The 24,626-nt window shown below is 33.0% G+C and overlaps 1 protein-coding gene across 3 annotated transcripts in view; it reads right to left on the bottom strand.

Annotated features, from left to right (window-relative positions):
- Syt7 (Synaptotagmin 7) overlaps positions 1 to 24,626 on the bottom strand; it is a 335,513-nt gene that overhangs the window by 147,363 nt on the left and 163,524 nt on the right. For all 3 annotated transcript variants that reach the window (XM_074259521.1, XM_074259520.1, XM_074259522.1), the window contains one exon: positions 10,936 to 11,045. In XM_074259521.1, coding sequence (XP_074115622.1) covers positions 10,936 to 11,045 — 110 coding nt within the window. The remainder of the gene's footprint in view (positions 1 to 10,935; positions 11,046 to 24,626) is intronic.

Here is a 24,626-nt window from a genome sequence, read left to right as displayed (position 1 = left end):
AATTATCATAATCATTATGTTTATAATTAATTTAATGTTCCCCTCCTATTTCACAATGATTAAAATACACGCGTACATTACTCAGGCGGCAATGTAACTTTTTCATCCCTAAAAATAGAGTGGAAAATAAACCTTTCAGCATCAGAATGATAGAAAAAATTTAGAATTTTCTGGGACAATGCGATTCTCTGCGACAACTACCTTACGATGAAATTTAATGTAGAAAGTATTCATTATGTTTAGAGCTGTATTTTTGCTTCCTTTCCTCCTCTCTACGTGGTAAAGGCCTACAGGGGACCCGCCACGTTAAAGAAAGGGAACGCATCTTATTACACAGTACCTCTTGGGTGATGTGGAAATCTGCGTAATAACTGAACGAATTATTGACTAACTAACATCAGTATGGCAGAATGACAAGGGGTGTTATTTAACATCTAAAACGACTACAAGAGTAAAATTTCATTGAAATAATCCCAGAACAGATACATTTTGTCGGGCTAAAAATACGCGTAAACATGTAAATTAAAGCTTATTTTCTCAGCTTTAAGATGCATTTGACCAGGATCGAATATCTCAATGTTTTCGAAAGTTACACGAGGGAGAAATAGCAGAAATACTCAATTTTCGAATTTTCAAAATTTTAAAATGCTGTAATTTCTAAACTAATCGACCGATTAGGCTCAAATTTGAACTCGACCTTCGTAATTAGTCATAAACTAAGTATGTTGAGTTTCATTATGATCCGTTAAGAATTGTAGACGGTATCGTGCTGACAAGCCCGCGTTATATCCCATATATATATATATATATATATATATATATATATATATATATATATATATATATACAGGGTGTCTCTGAAGTGGCGGGAGTAATTGTTGGGGTCGATAGAGAAAAAAATACTGAATCGAAAGTTCCTGAGCCAAAAATTTTTTTGGGCCATAGAATTTGAGTTATGAATTAAAAACGATAGCCAATCAGAAGCGCGCTATTCGAGAAATGAAAATGAGCGGGGAAGTAGAGGAGACGCGAGAGTGAGATGCTGCAATAGCAGCTTACTCGCTCACACAAAGCCGAGCATGAGAGGGGATTGTGACGCTATGAGCCGAGTACGTAAGTGTGAATGAGTGGATGTATGAGGTCGCAAGCGGACGGCTTAATGTATGAGTGTGTGTCCGTGTATCGCAGCATTATTGGAGGCGTTGTAACGCTGAATTAAAGCTAACCGGGTACTCTAAGACAGAGGAAAAAATTTTAATTTTTATTTTTATTCGAAAAATTTAATAAAAAAAAATAAAAAGGCCCAAGATTTAACCAGACCCACAGAAACGGAGAGTAAATTTTTAATTCTCATTTATTTTGCTGGGGATTATTTTCAAATACAAAAAAAAAAAAGGCTAAGATTCAACTGGAATCCAAAAAGAGATGGATGAAAAAATTTTATTTTTATTTTTAATCAGCAAAATTATTTTTCTTTAAAAAAGAGCCCAATCTCGACTGGAGCAAGAAAAAATGATTGAAAAATTTTATTATTAATTTTCAATCAACAAAATTATTATAAAAAAATAAATGGGCCCAAGTCTCAACCGGACCCAAACAAACGGATAAAAATTTTTATTACTTACTTAATTTGGTGGAAATTATTTTTAAAAACGAAGAAAATTCCCAAGACTCGATCGGACCCAAAAAAATAATTAAAAGAATTTTTTCCTTATTTTCAATCACCAAAATCATGTTTCTTCAAAAAAGGCCCAATCTCAACCGGACTAGAAGAAACTGATTGAAAAATTTTATTTTTATTATTAATCGAGAAATTATTTTGAAAAAAAAATAGGGCCCAGAATCAACCGGACAAACAATGGACTTGAGTTCAATTTTTTTCTTAATTTATAATTTGACATTCTACCTGTTAATTCACCGATAGATAATTCTAATAAAAATATCAAAATTATTCGGACTTGAGTTCAATTTTTTTCTTAATTTATAATTTGACACTCTACCTGTTATTTCACTGATAGATAATTCTAATAAAAATATCAAAATTATTCGGACTTGAGTTCAATTTTTTTCTTAATTTATAATTTGACATTCTACCTGTTAATTCACTGATAGATAATTCTATTAAAAATATCAAAATTATTCGGACTTGAGTTCAATTTTTTTTTTTAATTTATCATTTGACATTTCGCTTGTTGATTAAGTGATTAATAATTTTAATAATAATATCAAAATTATCAGGACTCGAGAGCGATTTTTTTTTTTTCAATTCCTTATTTGACATTTTACCTGTCAATTAATTAAAAAATAATTTTAATTAAAATATCAAAATTATTGGGACTTGAGTTCAATGTTTGTTTTAATTTATTTTTTGACATTTTACCTGACGATTAATTGAAAAATTATTTTACAGAATAATTCCCAGCAAAATAAATGAGAAATGAAAGTTTTCCATCCGTTTGGTTGGGTCCGGTTGAGTCTTGGGCAATTCCTTCTGTTTTCAAAAATTATTCCGAGCATAAGAAATAAGTAATAAAAATTTTCTATCTGTTCGTTTTGGTCCGGTTGAGTCTGGGGCCTATTTTCTTTTTTGAAATAATTTTGTCAATTAATAATTGATAATAAATTTTTCAATCAGTTTTTTATCGTCTTGTCAAGATTAGGCTGATTTTTGTTCAATAAATTTTTGTTTGTTATTGAAAAGAGAAAATAAATTTTTTTGCATTCTTCTATTCTTGGCTCTGGTCGAGTCTTGGGCATTTTTTTCGTTTTTAAAAATAATTCCTAGCAAAATGAATGGGAAATAAAAGTTTTCGATCCGTTTGTTTGGGTCCGATTGAGTCTGGGGCCTATTAATTTTTTTTTAAGAATAATGTTGTTAATTAATAATTGATAATAAAATTTTTCAATCAGTTATTCGAAGTCTGTTTGAGATTGGGCCTTTCTTTTCAAGGAAAATTAATCTTGGTGATCAAGTAATAAAAAATTTCTATCCGTTTATTTGGGTCCTGCTGCGTCTTGGGTCTATTTTTTTTTCTTAATAATTTAGTTAATTAATATTTAGAAATAAAATTTTTCGATTTATCTTTTTCGGGTCCGGTCGAGTCTTGGGCAATTTTTTTTGTTCGAAAAATAATTCCCAACAAAAAAACAGGAATAAAAGTTTTCTTTCCGTTTGTTTGGGTCCAGTTAAGTCTGGGGCCTATTTTCTTTTTTAAAAAATTTTGTTGATTAAAAATTCATTATAAAACTTTTCAATTATTTTTTCTTGCTCCAGTCGAGATCAGGCCCTTTTTCAAAGGAAAATAATTTTGCTGATTAAAAATAGAAAAACAAAGATTTTCAATTTATTTTATTTCGGGTCTGGTCGAGTCTAGGGCATTTTTATCGTTTTCAAAAATAATTTCCTGCAAAATAAATAAGTAATAAAAATTATTTATCCGTTTGTTTGGGTCCAGTTGAGTCTAGGGCCTCATTTGTTTTTTTAATTAGTTTTGATGATCAACAATAAAAATAAAATTTTTGGATCATTTTTTCTGGGTCCGGTCGAAATTGAGCCTTTTATTATAAAAAAGTTAATTATGATGATTAAAAATGAATAGTAAAATTTTTTTATTCATCTCCTTTCGGTCTGATGGAGTCTTGGGCATTTTTTCGTTTTTAAAGATAATTTCCAGCAAATTAAGTAAGTAATAAAAATTTTCTATCCGTTTGTTTAAGTCCGGTTAAGTCTGTGGCTTATTTTCTTTTTTAAATAATATTTGATTAATAATAAAAATAAAATTTTTTAATTAGTTTCTCTTAGTCTGTTTGAGATTGGGCCTTGTTTCGAAAAGAAATTAATTTGGCTGATTGAAAATGAAAACAAAATTTTTCAATTTATTTTTTTTTTTGGGTCCGGTCGAGTCTTGGGCGATTTTCTTCGTTTTTAAAATAATTCCCATCAAAATAAATAAGTAATTAAAACTATCTATCTGTTTGTTTGGGTCCGGTTGAGTCTGCGGACTATTTTTTTTTTTAAATAATTTTGTTGATTGAAAATTAATAATAAAATTTTTTAATCATTTTTTTTGCTCCAGTCGAGATTGGGCCTTTTTTTAAAAGAAACAATTTTGCTGATTGAAAATAAGGAAAAAATTTTTGTACTGTTATTTTTTTGGGTCCGATCGAGTCTTGGGCGATTTTCTTCGTTTTTTAAAATAATTCCCATCAAAATAAATAAGTAATTAAAACTATCTATCTGTTTGTTTGGGTCCGGTTGAGTCTGCGGACTATTTTTTTTTTTAAATAATTTTGTTGATTGAAAATTAATAATAAAATTTTTTAATCATTTTTTTTTGCTCCAGTCGAGATTGGGCCTTTTTTTAAAAGAAACAATTTTGCTGATTGAAAATAAGGAAAAAATTTTTGTACTGTTATTTTTTTGGGTCCGATCGAGTCTTGGGAATTTTCTTCGTTTTTAAAAATAATTTCCACCAAATTAAGTAAGTAATAAAAATTTTTATCCGTTTGTTTGGGTCCGGTTGAGACTTGGGCCCATTTATTTTTTTATAATAATTTTGTTGATTGAAAATTAATAATATAAAATTTTTCAATCATTTTTTCTTGCTCCAGTCGAGATTGGGCTCTTTTTTAAAGAAAAATAATTTTGCTGATTAAAAATAAAAATAAAATTTTTTCATCCATCTCTTTTGGATTCCAGTTGAATCTTAGCCTTTTTTTTTTTTTTTTGTATTTGAAAATAATCCCCAGCAAAATAAATGAGAATTAAAAATTTACTCTCCGTTTCTGTGGGTCTGGTTAAATCTTGGGCCTTTTTATTTTTTTATTAAATTTTTTCGAATAAAAATAAAAATTAAAATTTTTCCTCTGTCTTAGAGTACCCGGTTAGCTTTAATTCAGCGTTACAACGCCTCCAATAATGCTGCGATACACGGACACACACTCATACATTAAGCCGTCCGCTTGCGACCTCATACATCCACTCATTCACACTTACGTACTCGGCTCATAGCGTCACAATCCCTTCTCATGCTCGGCTTTGTGTGAGCGAGTAAGCTGCTATTGCAGCATCTCACTCTCGCGTCTCCTCTACTTCCCCGCTCATTTTCATTTCTCGAATAGCGCGCTTCTGATTGGCTATCGTTTTTAATTCATAACTCAAATTCTATGGCCCAAAAAAATTTTTGGCTCAGGAACTTTCGATTCAGTATTTTTTTCTCTATCGACCCCAACAATTACTCCCGCCACTTCAGAGACACCCTGTATATATATATAAATACATACATATATAAACATTTGAACCATATGTATTTTCTGATTCAGCTCGTCGAGCTGAATCAGGATATAGCAAAATTTTTCAAAAATTCCGACATGAGGACAAATACAATAGTTAGATTTCTATGAAATCTACTAAAAAATCACAGTTGAAAAAAATTTTTTTGTAGTTTTTTTGAGATTTCTGAAAATCTACAGGATCAAATCGGTCTTAACCATATTTAAGATCTAACTTCAGTCATGCCCTTTCGATTGGCGTCGACCACGATAGAATCGGTCAAGCCGTTCAAAAATTATAAGACACACACACACACACACACACACACATACACACACACACACACACATAAAGCCGCGCAGACACCATCGCGGCTTGACTGACGATAACTCCTCGCCAAATCATGTGACAGGCCTGTTGATTTCGTCAAATCGAAGGACATAAAATTTTCTTAAAGAAAATTTGAGCAAAACAGTAGAAATAAATTTTTTGAGGCCCGTAGATCTTTTTTAAGACGAGAAAAAATTTGGCAAACTTTTTAACTTCCCGCTAAAAAAATTGAAAATTTTCAAAAAGATTATTGGTTCCACTCCGTTTTTCGAAAATCGAGTTCTCATCAGATCTTGACGTTTTGAGGTCCTAGGAATCTTTCCTGACTATTCCCGCGATGATGTTCGTGTGTGTGTGTGTGTGTGTGTGTGTGTGTGTGTGTGTGTGTGTGTGTGTGTGACCCTTTTATAACTTTTGAACGGCTTGACCGATTTCATCGCGGTTGGTGTCATTCGAAAGGGCTTGATCAAACTTAGATTTTCTAAAATTTTGAACTGATTCGGACCAGTAGATTATAAGAAATTATAAAAAAACTCCAAAAAAAATTTTTTTGAAAAGTGTTTTTTTTTGGAATAACTTTTAAACGGCTCTACCGATCAATTCCAAAAACTAATCAGATTTTAACATCCAAAAACTGCGTCAATCGCAGCCGGTCCAGTCGAAATCGGTTGATTCGTTCGTGAGTTGTCGTGAACGAAAGAAAACCGATAAAAGTGTTTTTTCGGGGTTACTCTGAAAGTTTTCGGTTCGATCAATTAAAACCTGAAAATAACTCATGAGGATGATAAAGCTGCGTTGAATGTCGCCAACCGCATGAAAATCGGTTGATCCATTCAAAAATTATTGCGATTTGAAAATTCCAAAAATAGTGAATTATTGAACTCCTGTCAAACTTTTGAGCTCGGAGAGCTGATAACTACACGAAAATTAGATTTTTGAGCTCGAAGTGCTCAAAAACATAATAAGTGCAATATCTGTAACTGCTCGTTGAAAGTTATCCGAAAATTTGGAATTTTTTGTTTATCTCTTAATTTCTGTGACTAGTGTATTCAAATTTCTACTTTCCAAGTGTTTATCATAATTGAATTCCGAGTTCAAAGAAGATTTTTTTTTATATCTCAAATTTATAATTCTGTATTTTCATTGTGTATACGTGTACTTTATTATACTATTTTTCTTGTATATTTTTGCTATTTGGCTATATTAGCTTGACATTGATATTAAATAATAAATACATAAATTTTGTTTTTTTCTCCATAAATTGTTTCACCGTATTGCGTGTGATAGAGTCATTTTCCGAGTTCCTTAATAATTTAAGTCCCATCATTGACGACCTGCTGCCCCGAGAACTGAAGATGCCCGGTATAATATGTCGGCTTGTTTATTTGAAAGACATGTAAAATACACTGAAGAAGGTTATCAGACTGACTGTCAATACTCTTAACGCTGCATAAAAAATTGAACTCCATAATTCACTTTTGGAGCTCTCTTGCGGCTTACATGAAAGTATAGTAAATGAAAACTTTTGTTTATAATTAGTTTTTCATCCTAACCTAGCTGCAATTCGATAATTATGGTTTAAACGTTCCTCTTATAAAACTATTGAAAATTTTTATAAAAAAATTTTTTTCACCGTTTTTTTGAAATTTCTTGAAATCTATTAGTCCGAATCGGTCCAAGTTGTATTTAAGATCTAAGTTTGTTTAACCTCTTTTAAATAGTGCCACTCGCGATGAAATTGGTTGAACCGTTCAAAAGTTATAACAGGTTTACACACATACACACACACACACACTCCGAGTTTGACCAAAAAACGACAGCCACTTGGTCACTCTTAAAAAAACCACCACAGCAACAACAGGAAGACACAACTATCTACACCTAGCCTTTCTTCAGTGAAAGTCAAGCCAGAACAGAAAAAGACAGCCCGAAAGGACATCTGGACTACAGTTAACCGAAATGGGAAGAAGAAGGAAAAAGAGCACGAAACAGTTGCTCCCCCTTCTAAAACTCAAAACCAGCTAAGGAAGGGTGGTTCTAAGAAACCGAGGAGAGATAAGACAAGAACTATGGCTGTTTTTGTCCAACCAGTAGAAGGCCAAATATATGCTGATATCCTAAAGGAAATCAAAGCCACGGTAAACCCTGTCGAGATTGGTGTAGATTTAAAGTCTTTTAACAAGACGAAACACGGAGGCGTTCGCCTTGAAATGGCTCGAAAGACCAAAGATAGCAAGGCTTTCGCCGACGCAGTAAAGTCAGCCACTGATAATATTGGTACGGTCAAGACGCTAACACCAATAACAACGATCGAGATCCTTGATTTAGATGAAGTCTCTACCGAGGATTACGATTGTGAAGCATTTCAGCGTGAATTCACTAACTGCCTGGAGATCAAGCGGGTAAATCTGACAAAACCTACAACTCGAGGCAATCGGGCAGCCTTTTGCGAAATAGACGAGGCCAGCGCAACTAAGGGCCCTTGATAAGGCTCGTTTAAAGATCGGTTGCGTTAACTGCCGTATACGTCCAATTACAAAAGTAACGCGCTGCTCTAAATGTCCTGGTTTTGGATACCAAACACGTCAGTGTGTTGGGACCACACAGAAGCGGGTGCTACTACAAATGTAACAGAGAGAACCGAAAACTGCACAGAGAAACAATGTTTCTTCTTATGTACTCCGGACAAAGATGCTCAAGATGGTTTATGCCATATTTCTGACACCGGAGCTTGCAAGGCATTCCGCACAGCATTTGCTAAAGCCACGAGAGGACAGAAGTGACGCGCATACTACAATGCAACCTGAATAGATGCGCTTTCGCGCAAAACCCGCCACGCCAGAACGTCTCTGAAGATGAAATAGACGTCTGTTTTATTTCCGAGCAATACCAAAACATGGAAAGTAAAACTTAGTTTGCTGATAAGTCCGGCACAGCAGCAATATGGATAGTAAACTAGAAGAAGTTCACCATCAACAACAACGAAGCGAAGAGGCTTCGTGTGAATAAAGACTCCCACGACCTATTTGATGAGCGTCTACCTTTTACCCATCGAAGGGATTAGTGTGTTTCGCCAGAAGTTGGCAATTATAGAGGACACCATCGGTAAGATCGACGGTGAAATCATCGTAACTAGCGATTCGAACGCCAAATCGGCTAAATGGGGTGCTGCATTTTCTGACACTAGAGGAAACTAAGTAGCAGACTTCGCAGCAAGACATGACCTTATAGTGCTCAACACTAGAACTACCACAACGAAGCTGGTCTACCCTTCAGAACAATCCGATTTCCAAATATCTGCAGCGAGACTGAAAAAACAATGCTAAATACAATGAAAGAAATTGCTGCCTCATGTGACGCCTGTATACCGCGGCAGAAAAATCAGGGCTTCCATAGGCCGGCGTACTCGTGGTCATCAGACATAGCGGAACTTCGCAAAAGATGCTATGAGCTACGTCGCCGCTCAACGAGAGCTGCGAAACTCTCCCAAAACGAGGACTTGTTTGAGGCAAGAGATCTGTTATGATCTCGACAAGGACATCTGGGGTAAAGCCTATCAAATTGTCATTAAACGACTCGGAAAGCCCTCACCAGAAGCGCCAAAGTCTCCTGCCTTAATGAACAGCATCGTAGCGGAGCTGTTCCCTAAACCTCCGCCGCAGGAAAAAAAGCACTTTGCACAAAACGGCGTAGAAACACCCTTTATAGCTAAAAAACTGCAGGACATGGCTAAGACCTTCAAAACAGAGAAAGCACCCGGACTAAACGGCATCCCGACATTATTCATAAAGATTATAGCCTTGGAATATCCAGATTTAATCCTGAACGCCTATAATGCATGTCTGACACGTTTCCCACAGTCTGGAAGCGGCAGAGATTGGTCCTCTTAGACAAAGATAAAGAAAACCCTGTAACACATTCGTCGTTTAGACAATTCTGCATATTGGACATTGCTGGAAAACTGTTCGAGAAACTCATACAAGGAAGACTTTGCAACGACATCGATCGTGCCGGAGGTTTGCCACTAACTAACATGGTTTTTGGAAAGAACGATCCACAGTTAGCGCGATCCAAAAGGTCATAGAGACTGCAACAGAAGCATAGACATGTAGCCTCAAAGCTCGCAAGGTGTCTCCTCCTCACGCTAGACATCAAAAACGCTTTCAACAGCGCAAATTGGGGAGATATTTTAGATGCCTTAAAGTGCAAACTCGACACAAAGCCAAAGAATTCAGCAATAATTGATAACTATCTCGACAAAAGGACATTGATCACAGAAACCACGGAAGGTCTACAGGAACACGATATAACAGCGGGCGTTCCTCAAGGTTTAAATATGAGACCTGAATTATGGAACGCAGACTACAACGAGCTCCTAGAAATCTCGTTGCCGAAACAAGTAGAGCTCACGGGCATTGCCAAAGACATTGCGACCACGATAGTAGCAAAGAGCGCTGAGGAGACAGAACTATTAGGTCGCGAAACTATTGATGCCGTCGAAACTTGGCTTGATAAACACAATTTGAAATTCGCCACGCACAAAACCGAAATGGTCATTCTGACTCGTCAAAAATGATTCCCGAAACCATTCGCCGTGGACATGGAAGGAACAGCGCTGACGTCAACAAGCGCTCTGCGCTATCTAGGGGTAATGATAGACGAGAAACTATTATTCCGCGAACACCTCGATGGTGTATGCAGAAAAGCCAGCAAGACAGTATCTAACCTATCAAGGATCATGGTCAACACGATGCGACCACAAACTAAAAAAAGAAGAGTTCTTTTGGAAAGAGTCCATTCAGTACTGCTTTATGGAGTGATGATATGGTCCGAAATATAAAAGCAGAAGACCCACCGGCGGAAAATGGCAGCAATGCCGTGGCGAGGCGCTCTCAGGGTTGCCTGCGCCTATCATACGGTTTCCGAAGCAGCTGTATTTTAGTGGGTAAGCATCACACACTACCGACCATCATTCTTCAATGATAGCGGTATCTTTGGGTGATTTTTTTCGAATCTCTATACAAAAAAAAAATTAGCATATTTTCGAACTGGCAATTTCGAAAATTATTTCTAAGTTCACATAATGAAAAGCAATTCTGAGAGGCTTTAAATGATTCGAACTTCATTCAGTGGGTTTCCTTACTTTTAATCTTGCTATTCTGAAGAGGAACTTTTGAATTATGCGAAAATACTTACCCTTGAAGTATCGCTTATAAATGCTCAACTTTCAGATTCAAGGGAATGAGTTTCTCAATCTTGTTTCCGAAAACTCACCTCGAAAAACATGTACAGTATAACTGGAACTTGATTATAGAACTCAGAAATTTATTTACCTGGCAGAGTGGTAGAAATATTTCTCCAATGGAATCATCTCTTGAAAAGCGATCATAGTCAAATACATGGAGATGAAGTACGCGGCTTTGAAGTTTTTGGATCGGAAACCCTATAAAAATTACACTAGATTATATACTATTGTCATTCATGTCGACATCGTGAAAAATACCAGATTCAATCTGATCTTTAACACTCTAAATAACTTGTTTTATAGCATCTGTTTTACTGAATTTATTATCAGAAATGGTAGCTTCAGATGAGTTTGTCATATTACTTAGATAACATTCAGATAAAAATGAGTTTTCCATGATTTATGTCATTCTCAATATTTTCATAATTTTGTGAACACTGACACTTTTTCAATACAATCTTAAATTAGTGAATCCGCAATTATGAATTTGAGTTCACTAATTTGAGTCTGATTACTTTCATTTTTAATTTTGAATCTGATTTCTGCCATTTTTGTTAAAAAATGCACCTGTGATCTCAGCATCAACTATCGTTGCTTAGATCACAGGTTCATTTCATTGTTTACATTCTGAAAAGATTAATATATTTAAATTGTATGTATGAGAAGTACATGCGAGAAGATACGTCATCTGTCGAGCTTTGTCTACCACTAAACAGGTCTGAGCCTGTTCAAGTTCGTGTAATTACACAGTTTTCTTTGTTCCATTTCTGATGCGTAGTACATGACGTCATCAAACCGTTTTTTAGTAGAGGAGTTGGGAAACTGCGCAGTAGATGATGTCATCAAACCGGTTTTGAGATAGAGGAATGGGGGTAACTGCGCAGTATTTTCTGTCTATATACGTAGCTCACCGAGAGTGAACTTCACAAAAATGAAGTACACGTCTCTAGTGAAGTACGAGCTCTCGGTGACTAAAATTTTTATTGAAGTACGAGTACATCAAAAGTTCATCTCTCACCATCAAGTGTAAGTTATCATTAATCAATTTTCAATTGCCTTATCAATCAACTAATAAATTTTCAATTAATAACATTTTACAGCTTACAAACATGGATCATTCTAAACTGAATGAGGTTAATTGTTTGGTAGGAGGACTACCTGTCAAGAAAATGAAAGAGTTTGAGTTTAATAGAGACTACAAAATCAATGGGTTAAAACAAGTCTCAACGCAGTATGGATCGAGGATTGTTGCAAATATTGACGATGGGTTCGCTATGTGTTTACCAGCTCGAGCAGCAGTATCATTGAAAGGTGATGGTGTTATGAAGATGTTGAATGATTTATCGGAATCAAACCCTTTATTTATGCGTTATCATGATGGAAAATAAAATAAATTCGAATTTAATTCTACTCTTGACGTAAATAATAATAAGAGAACTATCTAAATCAAAAAATTCTCTAATTAATACCATGCTTTTTATTTAATCTTATAGTATTAAGTTAATTTTTGATTCTACTATACTGAACTCAGCATAGTTCCTGCATCATGTTCATCTCACGGGAATTAATATTATTAAATATCAGTCATAAATTAGGTATTTATTACTAAACTTAAAATTCTTGAAGGTTATAAATAAATTATCACAATTAAATTTACATTTTCAAATTTATTGACTGCTTAAAAACTAATCTTTAAAATTTTTTACATTTTACAAAGCACATAAACCAGGTAACCAATCATGATAATTACAAAAATGATTATTATATATTTCCATGCTTTTCAGAGATGGACATTTGAAATTTGTGATCACGATCGATCACAATTTTATTATTACAATCAAGTAAATTTTGGATCCATAACTTTTGAATTGTTAGTAAGGCCAACTTCTTGACAATGAAGCGATTAGCAGGTTCTCTGAATCCTTGAACGTCTAGAATAATCTCTATTTTTACTGTTCTCGACAACGAGGAGTAACTGAATGATGATTCTAAAAGTCAACTCAGCCTTTTAGAACCCGATCTCTGGATTTTACCCCTGTTACTCGATAATCTCATTGGTCAATTATTTTGTCATTGGTTTATCAACAATTCGATTGGTTATTCAAACTATGCAGTAGATTTTTTTCTAACTGTGTAGTAAATTATGTCACCTAACAGTTCTGGGTTTGTACAAAGTCACGTCATTGAGCAGTTTTTTGTTCTATTTCTACGGTGTAGTTGATGATGTTGTAACAGATCGCCCTTTAATCCGCACTCATTTAATTATCGACGAACCACAGTGCGCTGTAATCTAAAGCCCTCGTAGGCATAGTTCGAGACTAGTAAGTGCGTCCCCAAGGTGGAGGTGTCGGCGTAGTGAGAATGTGGAGAGCAAAGGAAGAAAGAAACGCACCAACAAATTTTGGAAGAGTTAAAATATTTAGAATTAAGACCGAATAAAAGTCAGAACAAAATTAAGAATAAAATCAAGAACAAGTCAGAATTTAATTACCAAATATTTAATTAGTTATACCAGGAATGATTTCGACTTATTAATTAAACACGTCGGCAGAGTCTGGATTAATTTTACTGGGAATTATATTAGTTTGTTCATTTATGATTTTGGTGTCACGTGAAAAATTTTTCTCTGGTAATTGAGTCTGAGTAAAATCAGCTTAAATTTGTAGAAATTAAAATCATTAAAATATTTCAGTCAAAAGTTTTAGTAAAATCGTCAGAAATAAAATTATATTAAAGTCAATAAATAGTTTAATGAATTATTTGGAATAAATTTTAATTGTGTAAAATATAACAAAAGTAAAAGTTAGAATCGGAAAATAATTGTTAAAATGGGTGTTATTTTTAAGATTATTTAGATAAAAGTAGAAAATCAAACACTTGTAAATTTCGTGTGGGAAAAAAATCGACAAACGTTTGGGAGAGAGTTAACCATCTTGTCTCGCGCATGAAACGCCGAACAGAGGACATACAAGGTCGAGACTAAAATCTCAATGCATTGTAAAGTGAAATATAATCCCCAATTCTCAAACAAAATAAAATAAGATAAAATAAATTCTAAGTTTTCAAGTAACACAAAAGAAAGTTGTAACAGGGTAAATTTACCCTTCATCGGTAACTCACCAGAGAGCGATAATTATTCGACTCAGCACTGGCGCGCCCCGATCTTCGGGACCCTTTTTAGTAATTAAGAGGGCGTTGAAATAGGTAAGTGAACGAGAGCCGGCGAATGTGACAACCAGAAGAGGTTGAGTGACCGACCACATCGGTCGAAATCATCATCAAAAAAAGTAATTATTTTTTCGCACGTTCAATTGGAACGCTGCGATAAAAGCCTAATAATATTCTCATATTAATTATCTGGCAAAATATTAATTAATTTGAATTTACGGGAAACTTTATAAAATTGGAACCGAATACCCAGAAGATAAATTTGGAGCTCGAGACGGACTTTCTCTCCAAAAATAATTGCCAGATCAGAAAGTTTTGGGATTTTCGTCGAGTAAATTAAGGTACCAAATTTTATTTCGTGGGCGGAAAGTGGACCGCGGTTTACACTCGGTCTACTTTACCTTTTCTCCTTTTTTTTTACATAAATTTTATAAATAAATAATAGTTCAACATTTGCTAGTTTGGATTGAGTGATTTTCATGAAGGCTTATACCCGAGAGTCACTCAATCGACCTTGAGGGATAAATTCTGTAACAGTTTTACCTGCTCAGGTTGGCCCCTAATCAATTTTATAAATAAACAATAAAACTAACAAACAATATAATTATCAGGGCGCCACCGCGATTTTTAATCACGGTTTCTGGAACCGGTCCAGAGCTGAGAAATCTTATTCTTAGGGTAAAGAGAGTGGAGGAAGGTGCTGTTGAAGAATAAATACTTAATTAACAATATATCGATATTTATTAACAATAAAATAACAAATTTAACAATTTAAGCGCTCACTCACACACTCTTACTCACTCTTACTCACACACTATAATTAACTTATTATTTACGAAGCGGAGAATAACTGCGAAATAAACAATATTTACAGACGAACCTTTCCAACGACGATACGATGACTAGACGGGCTTTTTCTAACAAACGGTCTCCCACACCTATCCTTAACCTAATGGGCTTTTTTTAACAAACGGTCTCCCACACCTGTCCTACAACTAAGCTTAAAATTACAAGTCCACCGGACTACCAAAACGAACTAACTTTCCACACTTTTATAATTTAAAATTAAGTCCACCGGACTACCAAACTTAACACTATTAACACTCTATCACACATTACCCGTACAATTCTTCACACACATACCCACACTTATAATGAATTTTTATTTTATAAATTTTATTTTAACAACATTGACTCTAATTAATTTGAGTTAAACAATTTAATTTAATTATTCAATCATTAGTAATTAGTGAAACAATAATTCCAAATTTACAATCAAATTCCAAAATAGCTTGAGCTAACTACTACAATTTTCAAATTCCGATTGTAATATTTAATTCTGTATTAAAATATTAAATAAATTAAAATTCCTAATTAACTCATTGTCATGGTCTTAATAATATAACAATAATTATTTAGAACAAGAGGCTTAATACCTTGAATTAACTTTTGCTAATTAAATTAATCACGATATAATTTTTACAATCAAGTTCAAAATTATTAACATAACATTATTGTTGTAAATTAATTAATTGTAACTAACTTTTCCTGTGAATTTTTCAACCCAAAATAACTAATTTCTTGGACTTAATGTCCACGCCGATAATTATTAATTTGGAATAAAAATTTAATTCAATTAATTCACGGACTTAATCCCCAAAATCAATTAATTTATAACTAATAAATAAAATAGTTTTACAATAAAATATTTTCAGTAATTAATTCTTAATAAAATATTCTTAATAATTTTCTAGTAGTTTTATCAATTATGAAAAAAAAAAATCGACACGAGTCGAAGCATTCAAATTTATTTGCTAGAACATTCGCTAGCTTAGTTGTCTTTGACCTTGGGTGTTGGAATTTACTGCAACACAAAATGTACTGACGCTCGACCAAAAATTCCACGAATAAAAGTTTGTCGATTATTTTTCAAGCGACAAAATCAAACAATTTTTCTTAAGTTAATTGTTATAGAAATTATAACAATAAATTTAACGAATTTTTCAGATGTTAATTAATTAATTGATAAATTTTTAGTTGTTAAATTTTTCCCGCAAGGTCGATTGAGTGATTCTCGGGTATAAGCCCCCAGGAAAATCACGCAATCCAAAACTAGCAAATGTTCAACTATTATTGATTAATAAAATAATCGTCGATTAAACGATCCAATTGATAATTAATTAGAAGAAGTAACTGGGTATTGGGTAAACCGCGGTCCACTTCTTTCCCACAGAGTAATAATTAATACCTTGACGAATAAAATGATGATCTAACTCTCTTATTGAGGATGAAGTCCTAGTTGTAGTTGGCTTCCTTCGTCTAGTCACTACTCCGGGGATCGGTCCTTCTCGATTTCCAAGGCACTCAGTCTGACGGTCACACTACTTCTCCCTTTTCCACTGCACGGCTCACCTATTTTAACCCAAAACTACCCCCTCCTATTCTCCCCTTAGGCCCGAAGATCGAGACGCACCAGTGCTATTTCGAATAGTTATCGATATCTGGTGACTTATCGATTTAGGGTAATTTTACCCTGTTACAATTCTTTCTACATTCTTCGGGAGAATTTTTAACTAACTAAAATTTATCAATTAAATTAATTAACATCTACAAAATTCGTTAATTAATTGTTATAATTTTATAACAATTAACTCAAGAAAGTGATTAATTTTGTTGCTTGAGAATTAATCCACAAGCATTTTACTCGTGGAACTTTTGGTCGAGCGTCGATATATTTTGTGTCGCAGTAAATTCCAAACACCCAAAGTTAAAGACAACTAAACTAGCGAATGTTCTAGCTAACAAAATTGAAGGTTTCGACTTTTGTCGATTTTTATAATTTATAAAACTATTTGGAAATTATCGAATATTTTATTAGGAATTATTTGTTGAAATTATTTTATATTGTAAAATTATTTTATCAAGTGACAATTTATTTTGGGATTAAGTCCGTGAATTAAATAAATTAAATTTCGTTAAAAATTAAAAATTAATAGCGTGGACATTAAGTCCAAGAAATTAGTTATTTCGTGTTGAAAATTTCATAGGAAAATTCGGTTAGAATTAATTAATTTTCATCATTAATTTTATGTTTACAATTTTCAACTGGGTTATTAAAAATTATTTAGATTAAGATAATCATCAAAAATAATTCTCGGATTGAATAATTTATGTTTCGACAGAATATTAAGACCTCTGTCTGTATAATTTTAATTTATTAATTTAAGACATTAAGACCATTTGTTTTAATAAATTATTGTCGTCATGTTAAGACCATGATAGTAAAGTAGTCAGGAATTTTAATCTAATCTAATAATTCTAATCTATTTAATATTTTAATACAGAATTAAAATTGGCAATCGGAATTTGAATAATTGTAATAGTTAGCTCAAAGCTATTTTGGAATTTGATTATTAATTTAAAATTATTGTTTCACTAAATACTAATGATTGAATAATTAAATTAATATTTTTAAATAAATTTAATTATAATCAATTTTGTTAAAGTAAAATTAATAAAATAAAATCATTACAAGTGTGGGTTATGTGTGTGAAGATTACTGTGGGCCATGTGTGATAGAGAGTGTTAATAGTGTTAAGTTGGTCCTGGTTAGCCGTTAGTTAGGCTAGACGATCTCTGTCACACTGTTGTCTTTGTGCAGAGTAACTAAATAGTTCTGGTTAGCCGTTAGTTAGGCTATAGTTAATAAGATTTAATAAATTATAGTGTGAGTGTGTGAGTGAAAATTAATTAATCTTCGATAAGTACTTCTTTTGTCAAATTTTATTGTTAATAAAACTGATCAGACTGTTAATTAATTATTTATTCTTCAACAGCACCTTCCTCTACTCTCTCTACCCTAAGAAAAAAAGATTTCTCAGCTCTGGACCGGTTCCAGGAACCGTGATAAAAAATCCTGGTGGCGCCCTGATAATTATTGTTGTTGATAATTTTGTTAGTTTATTTTTCAATTGATTAGGGGCTAACCTGAGCAGGTAGAACTGTTACAAAGTAAAATAAACTAATTTAGTCGAAATAAAATCAACTCAGCTGTTCAGGGACAAGTAAAATAATCTAGTCAATACTATATCAAATAAAATCAATTGACAAATTCTTAATTCAGAAATTAATATCAAGTAAATTAGTTCGTAAATTCTGACAAAATAATTTGTAACCGTGGGGTTTTAGCCCAGGTCCAGTTAGCTACCCCTTTCCTCTTTAGAAAGGGCGCCACTGGGATTTTAGACACGGTGTCTTAGAAACCGGAGGAGCATGAGAAGGAAAGGACAGGGTCGTGAGAAGTCCGAGAAAGGCTGTAAATAAGACTGAGAAAATTTATTTATAAAAATTAAACTGATTTATTAACCAACTCCACAAACTTAACAATCTCCTTAAAACTAACTTAATTATGAGAACCTCTCACCTACGTTGGCCCTTGCCAATTTTTTTCTATAACTAATTTACCAATTATTCAACCTCGTCACTCCGACGGAATATCTCAATATCGTAATTTCCTCGTCAACCTGACGGAATACCATAAAATACCAACTAATTACCTCGTCAACCTGACGGAATACCAATTAACATTATTTACCTCGTCAACCTGACGGAATACCGATTAAAACCTATTCCCGACTGCGCCCCCGACTCGGGCGTCTACGCAGCGGTTTCCCTAATTCCCTAATTCCCTAACTCCCTAATTCCATACAAAATCGTCCACCGGACGCTAACTCAAATTTTCTAACTTTTACTCGATGTGCTAATTCTCTCAATTTTAATTCCAATTAACAATTAAATTTTTCTAACAATTCTCAATACAAAATTTTTCTATCTCACAAAATTTAACACTTGTCGGTTTTCTAAATTATTAATTTCTTACTTCCAAAATTCTATCAAAGTTTTTCAATTAAATTTCACTAAATATCTTTTGACAATTTTCCTTTAATAATTTACTAATTCCAAAATTTCATCAAACGAAATAATTAAAATTGTTTCATTAAATTTAGCCAAACGGCCTTAATTTATACTTCCACAATTTTCAAGAACTTAACACATAACTGTAAATGACCTCTATTCTAAACTACGTACTTTTCGAATTTACCAAGTTTACTAAACTAATTGTCAACTAATTTTGAATATTTATAACAAAAAGACCGAATTTATTTTAATTAATTTCTTGATGACAGTTATTTGATAATTATTCTTAATTTCTAAATGACCTTGACGAACTTAACTCGATTGGAATTTGCTAATACGTAAAGACTACCCGAGACGATTATATTTATTCTCAATAAAAACTTAGATTGGATAATTCGGCCTAATGACGATTAGAATGGCCTGAATAACCAATTTACCTGAAGTTCCAATTAATTCTGTCGACGATGGAATTATCCCGAGCAAGTAAAATTTTGCGAATAGCAACTTTCCTCAGCTTCTCGAGTCCGTCAATTCTTTCCTTGTCTCCTCGACCTCAATTATCTCTCGTACAAATTATATCTGTAAAAGCCGATAAATAAATAATGGATCAATTATAAATTCGTCAGCCTAAAGGCCTGACTGGATGAAATTTTTAACAATGAATTAGAATATAACAGCTCGCTTCGTTCCCCTTTCGTGAAGCCTCGAGCAAATTTCTACTTACGTTATTTTGATGGTAAATCACTGGGCACTGTACTACCACAAGTCTCGTCCGCCAAAAAGGGGTTGTTTTTGGTCTTCGCCGGCTCTTTTATAACCTCTCTCTCAGGTTCTCGAATTTTCCCCTTATCTCGTTCCCGCTTAGATTTTCTGGGAAACAGCGGTGGGGACTTAGCGATCCGTACGACCCGGTGACGAGTCTTACAACTAGCTACTCACGCTCAGAAGGTACGGAGTAGTCCCTACTCACCGCGACAAGATAACAGTGACACTAGCCCCGCGCGGGAATTCAAATTCCCTGTCACAAATTTGAACAAAATTAAAAATAATTTCGTAAGATAAATTTACAAAATTCTGGCGAAAATAAATCTGACAAAAGTGAATTAATGAAAAATAAATTTGTTAATTATCGGACGTAACGAACACTGTGTCGTCAGATTTTAATCTACTTATTCAAGATACGAAGACCTCTTGCTATTAAATATTTACCGTTGTATTATTAAGACCACGGCAATAAATTAGTTAAGAATTTTAATTAAGAAATTTGGATGAGAAAAAATTAAAATAAATGGATTTAGGGAAAACTAGTTAATCGGATTTTAAATTGGGAAATGGAATGAAATGAAATCATGGAAAAAAATTCGGAATTTCCAAGATGGCCGAGACTGAAAGTCAATTGGAAAACACGTGCAACGTTTTCAAGTGTCATCCTAATTTGAAAGTACCTAAAATTGTTATATGTTTAATTTGTGAAAATGTATACCATGAAGGTGACTTTAATAAATATTCTAAGGGACGTTACATAAGTGAAATGCTAGTTATCTGTCCTGAACATCATCAAGACAATCTAACCTCCAAATCCGACTACGATATCAATACACTGGATGAGAATGCCAGGAAAATCATCCCTCAAATTAAACAATTTCAAAAAGAAGAATTGAGGACTGAATTATGTCACAATTTATCGGCAAATATATCGAAAAATCTCTCTGAAGTATCTGAACTTCATTTAGATGAAGTAACTACTTTAAGGATGGAAAATGAGTTGCTTAGGCAATGAAACTCTGAAATCCAAGCAAGAAACAAGCTACTTGAAACTCTGGTGTGTCATGACAGCTGTCCTAAACTTTCCTATGCTAGTGTAATTAAAAAATCTGAAAAAGTTCCTAGTATTTTCGTAAAGGCCAAAAACAACAACAATCAGGAAATGCTTGACAAAGTCAAACAAAAACTCACTAGTGATATATCTATTCCCATAAATAATGTTAAAAAAAACAATGATGGATTAGTATCGATAAAGTGTAAAAATGCTGATGATGTATCCCGAACCAAATCTGTCTTACGTGAAAAATTGGGCTGTGAATTTAGTGTTGAATTAGAGCATCTGAAACTACCTAGAATAAAAGTTGTAAATATTGATAATGACTCAAGTAAAGAAGATCTCTGTGAGGACATATACAATAGGAATCTTCTTGATTTAGATGGTGCCTTTAATGTAATTGGTGATTATACTAACTCTGTGGGTAAACGTACTTTAATTATGGAAATTACATCGGAGTCATACCTTCAATTAAAAATGACGGATTCAAAATGTATATTGGTCATCAACGATGCAAAGTGTTTGATTATTTTAATTTTAATCTCTGCTTCAAATGTGCCAGATCTAATCATAACCACAAAAAATGTGTAAATGCTGCCAAATGTCTAATTTGCGCCGGTGATCATCTTACAAATACATATACAAACCCTGTCAAAAAATGTCTTAATTGCGTGTACTATAATGAAAAGTATCAGAAGAACAGACCTCCAGATCATTATGCAACTGTCACATCCTGTGAATATTTGGCCTATAAAATCAATAAATAATATATAATCGATGGAAGATAATGTTGATATTCAAATTGAAGAAAACTACAATGATCTAGATACTTTGAACAATTGCCTCAACAATACTCACTTATTAATACTACATCTAAATGTAAGGGGCCTCAACACTAATTTTGAAAATCTTGAGATATTTATCGATAATCTGTCTGTCAAACCAGACGTGATTATCTGTACTGAAACGTGGTTTTTACCTTGTTTTGCATTCTTTAATTTAAAAGACTATTGTGCCCACTATAATCATAGTAATATTAATAAATCCGATGGTGTAGTTACATATGTGAAAAAATCATTGCAGTCCAATACAACAATTGATAGTATTGGTTGTTTAAAAATTTTATCCACCAACATCAACTTAACAAGCAACAAAATAGTAAAAATCTCTGGAGTCTACAGATGTCATGACGTCAATAAGGAAGTTTTCAATAATCTAAGAGCTGATTACATTCGAGAAAACCATAGCAAAAATCATGTGATTGTGGGTGATTTTAATTTTAACCTAATGAATACAGATAAGTTAACTAATGATTTCTTGACCAATTTTCTAGACTCTGGATACCTTCCTTATTTCAACGGAGTGACTAGACCAAATGAATTTGGAGGCTCATGCATAGATAATTTTTTCATTACATCTAACATAAATAATATTAAATCCTTTACGTATAACAATGTATTTACTGATCATTTTCCTATTTTTGTTTCACCTGGTTACAAGGCAATTACTCATACTGTAGCAGATTCTTATATTGATTATACATATCTATCTACTGTAAGCAAACAATTCAATTAGTCCTCACTCATTGAAGTTGAAGATCCTGAAGAATTTTTTAACTTACTTATTCACAAAATACAAAATCTGATTAGTGATTCAACTTGCAAGTTTAAAAAGAATAAGTCCAGAATTAAACCGCGTAGCAGTTGGATTACTAAAGGACTCATTGTCTCTTGTCAAAATAAAGAAATGTTGTACAATCTTTGGAAGCTAGACAAAAATAACATTACATTAAAAAATGAATACAACTCGTACTGCAAAGTACTCAACAAGCTGATTAAATTAGCGAAAATTAATCATGAAAGCAATAACATAAAAAAATATTGTAATGATAGTAGAAAACTATGGCGTTTTGTCAATAATAAGATAGGAAAGAAAACTGAAAATACTAGTCACATAAATTATATTAATTATAATGATGTACTTATTTCGGATAACAATGACATTGCTGATAGTTTTGTATCTTATTTTAGTAACGTAGGAGTAAATTTAGCCAGCAAAATACGGCCACGCCCTATGGAAATTGAAAATAATGTAAAATTTAACGGTAATAGTATTTTTCTTAAACCTACAGATAGATGCGAAATAGAAAAAATTATACTTGAAATGAATGACAAAGCAGGCGGCGTTGATGGGATAAGTTCTAAAGTACTGAAATGCATTGCGTGTGATATTAGTTTACCCCTAGAATATATTTTAAATAAATGTATAAATTATGCTATATGGCCTTCTGCCTTGAAAAAAGCGGATATAATCCCAATATTTAAATCAGATGATAAACATCTAATATCTAATTATAGACCTATCTCACTCATTTCTAACTTAACTAAACTATTTGAAAAGATTATTTACTCCAAACTTTATAATTTCTGCATTTGTAACAGTCTGATCTCTGAAAAACAATTCGGTTTTATGGAAAATAGAAGTACTAATGATGCTCTTATTTTTACTTCTAATTTCATTTACAATAATATTGATAAAAATATTCCGACAGTACTGGCGTTTTTAGATCTCGCGAAAGCATTTGATACTGTCAATCATAAAATTTTACTAGATAAATTATGGAGAATTGGGATACATGGTATTCCTCACCAACTTATTGTAAACTACTTGTCTAATAGATGTCAATGTGTAAAAGTTAATAATTTTATAAGTGCTACTTTGCCAGTCAAAGTTGGCGTTCCTCAAGGTACCATTCTTGGTCCATTATTATTCTTACTATATATCAATGATATATTCAATGTACTCCCCAAAGATGCTTTAGTATCGTACGCTGATGATACGGCAATTTTTTGCTCAGGGAAAAGTTGGGATGAAGTCAGAACAAAATTAACAAATTGGCTTACTCGCATAAAGTATTGGCTTGAAGTAAATCAGCTATCACTAAATATAGATAAATCTACGTACATCACTTTTGGTAGTTATAAAGACAGTATTCCCAGTTTTTTCCAACTTAGTATTAATAACAAAGAACTTAAAAGAGTTGAATTCTGTAAATATCTGGGACTCTATTTTGATTCTCATATGAAGTGGAATAATAAATTACCGTACAATCTAAAAAATTTAAATGTTAAACCTAAATGTATTTGCAAGAAAATTAGTTTATGGATTCGTGAAAATTCGATTTAATATATCTTAATTTATTGTATCTTTTTTTTTTTTCTATGTATGATACGTTGAAGCTTTGTACTGTGTTTTCTTTCTATAATTTGTATTTTACATATTGTATCACAAACTTAACAAATTACTATGTATATTCTGGTTCTATGCACAGGTGTACTGCACCTCGATAGATCGTGCCGGAATTGAAACTAAATTAAATAAATAAAATAAAAATAAAATTAATTTTTAAAATTATGGGAATATTAGTTCGTGTGTTTGGAAAATTTATATTGTTCGTGCGTGTGAATACCATTACAGTGTTGTCTACGGATTCATGGTATCCTCCTCTATTTCCTGGGCACACTTAAAAACCTTTGCATAGACGCCCAGGGGGAATGCAAAGGGAATTAAATAAGTTAGAAACCGCGATATAGACGCTCCATGAGAGGGTACCGTTGAGAATAGTTTACTTTGATAGGAAACCGTTGCGTAAACGAGAATAAGACTTAGATTTAAGTGTTCATTAATTGTAAGTAGTTTTATTATTATAAAAGAGTTGGTTAAATAAAATAAGTTTGAAAATGAATTTTATCTGATGATTTTTGTTGCCTTGCTAGCAATCTCTCACGACGCTGTAGAACTATTTCATGCTCTGGTACAGTTTCTGGATACTGTGAATAAAAATCCAGTGGCGCCCTAAATAAATATTTGGGGTG

The sequence above is a fragment of the Cotesia typhae genome, unplaced genomic scaffold (genome assembly GCF_013202065.1).
Source record: "Cotesia typhae breed Kobodo isofemale line unplaced genomic scaffold, CoteBio_Ctyphae contig_20, whole genome shotgun sequence".
NCBI lineage: Eukaryota > Metazoa > Arthropoda > Insecta > Hymenoptera > Braconidae > Cotesia > Cotesia typhae.
This window is presented reverse-complemented; position numbering and strand designations above follow the sequence as displayed.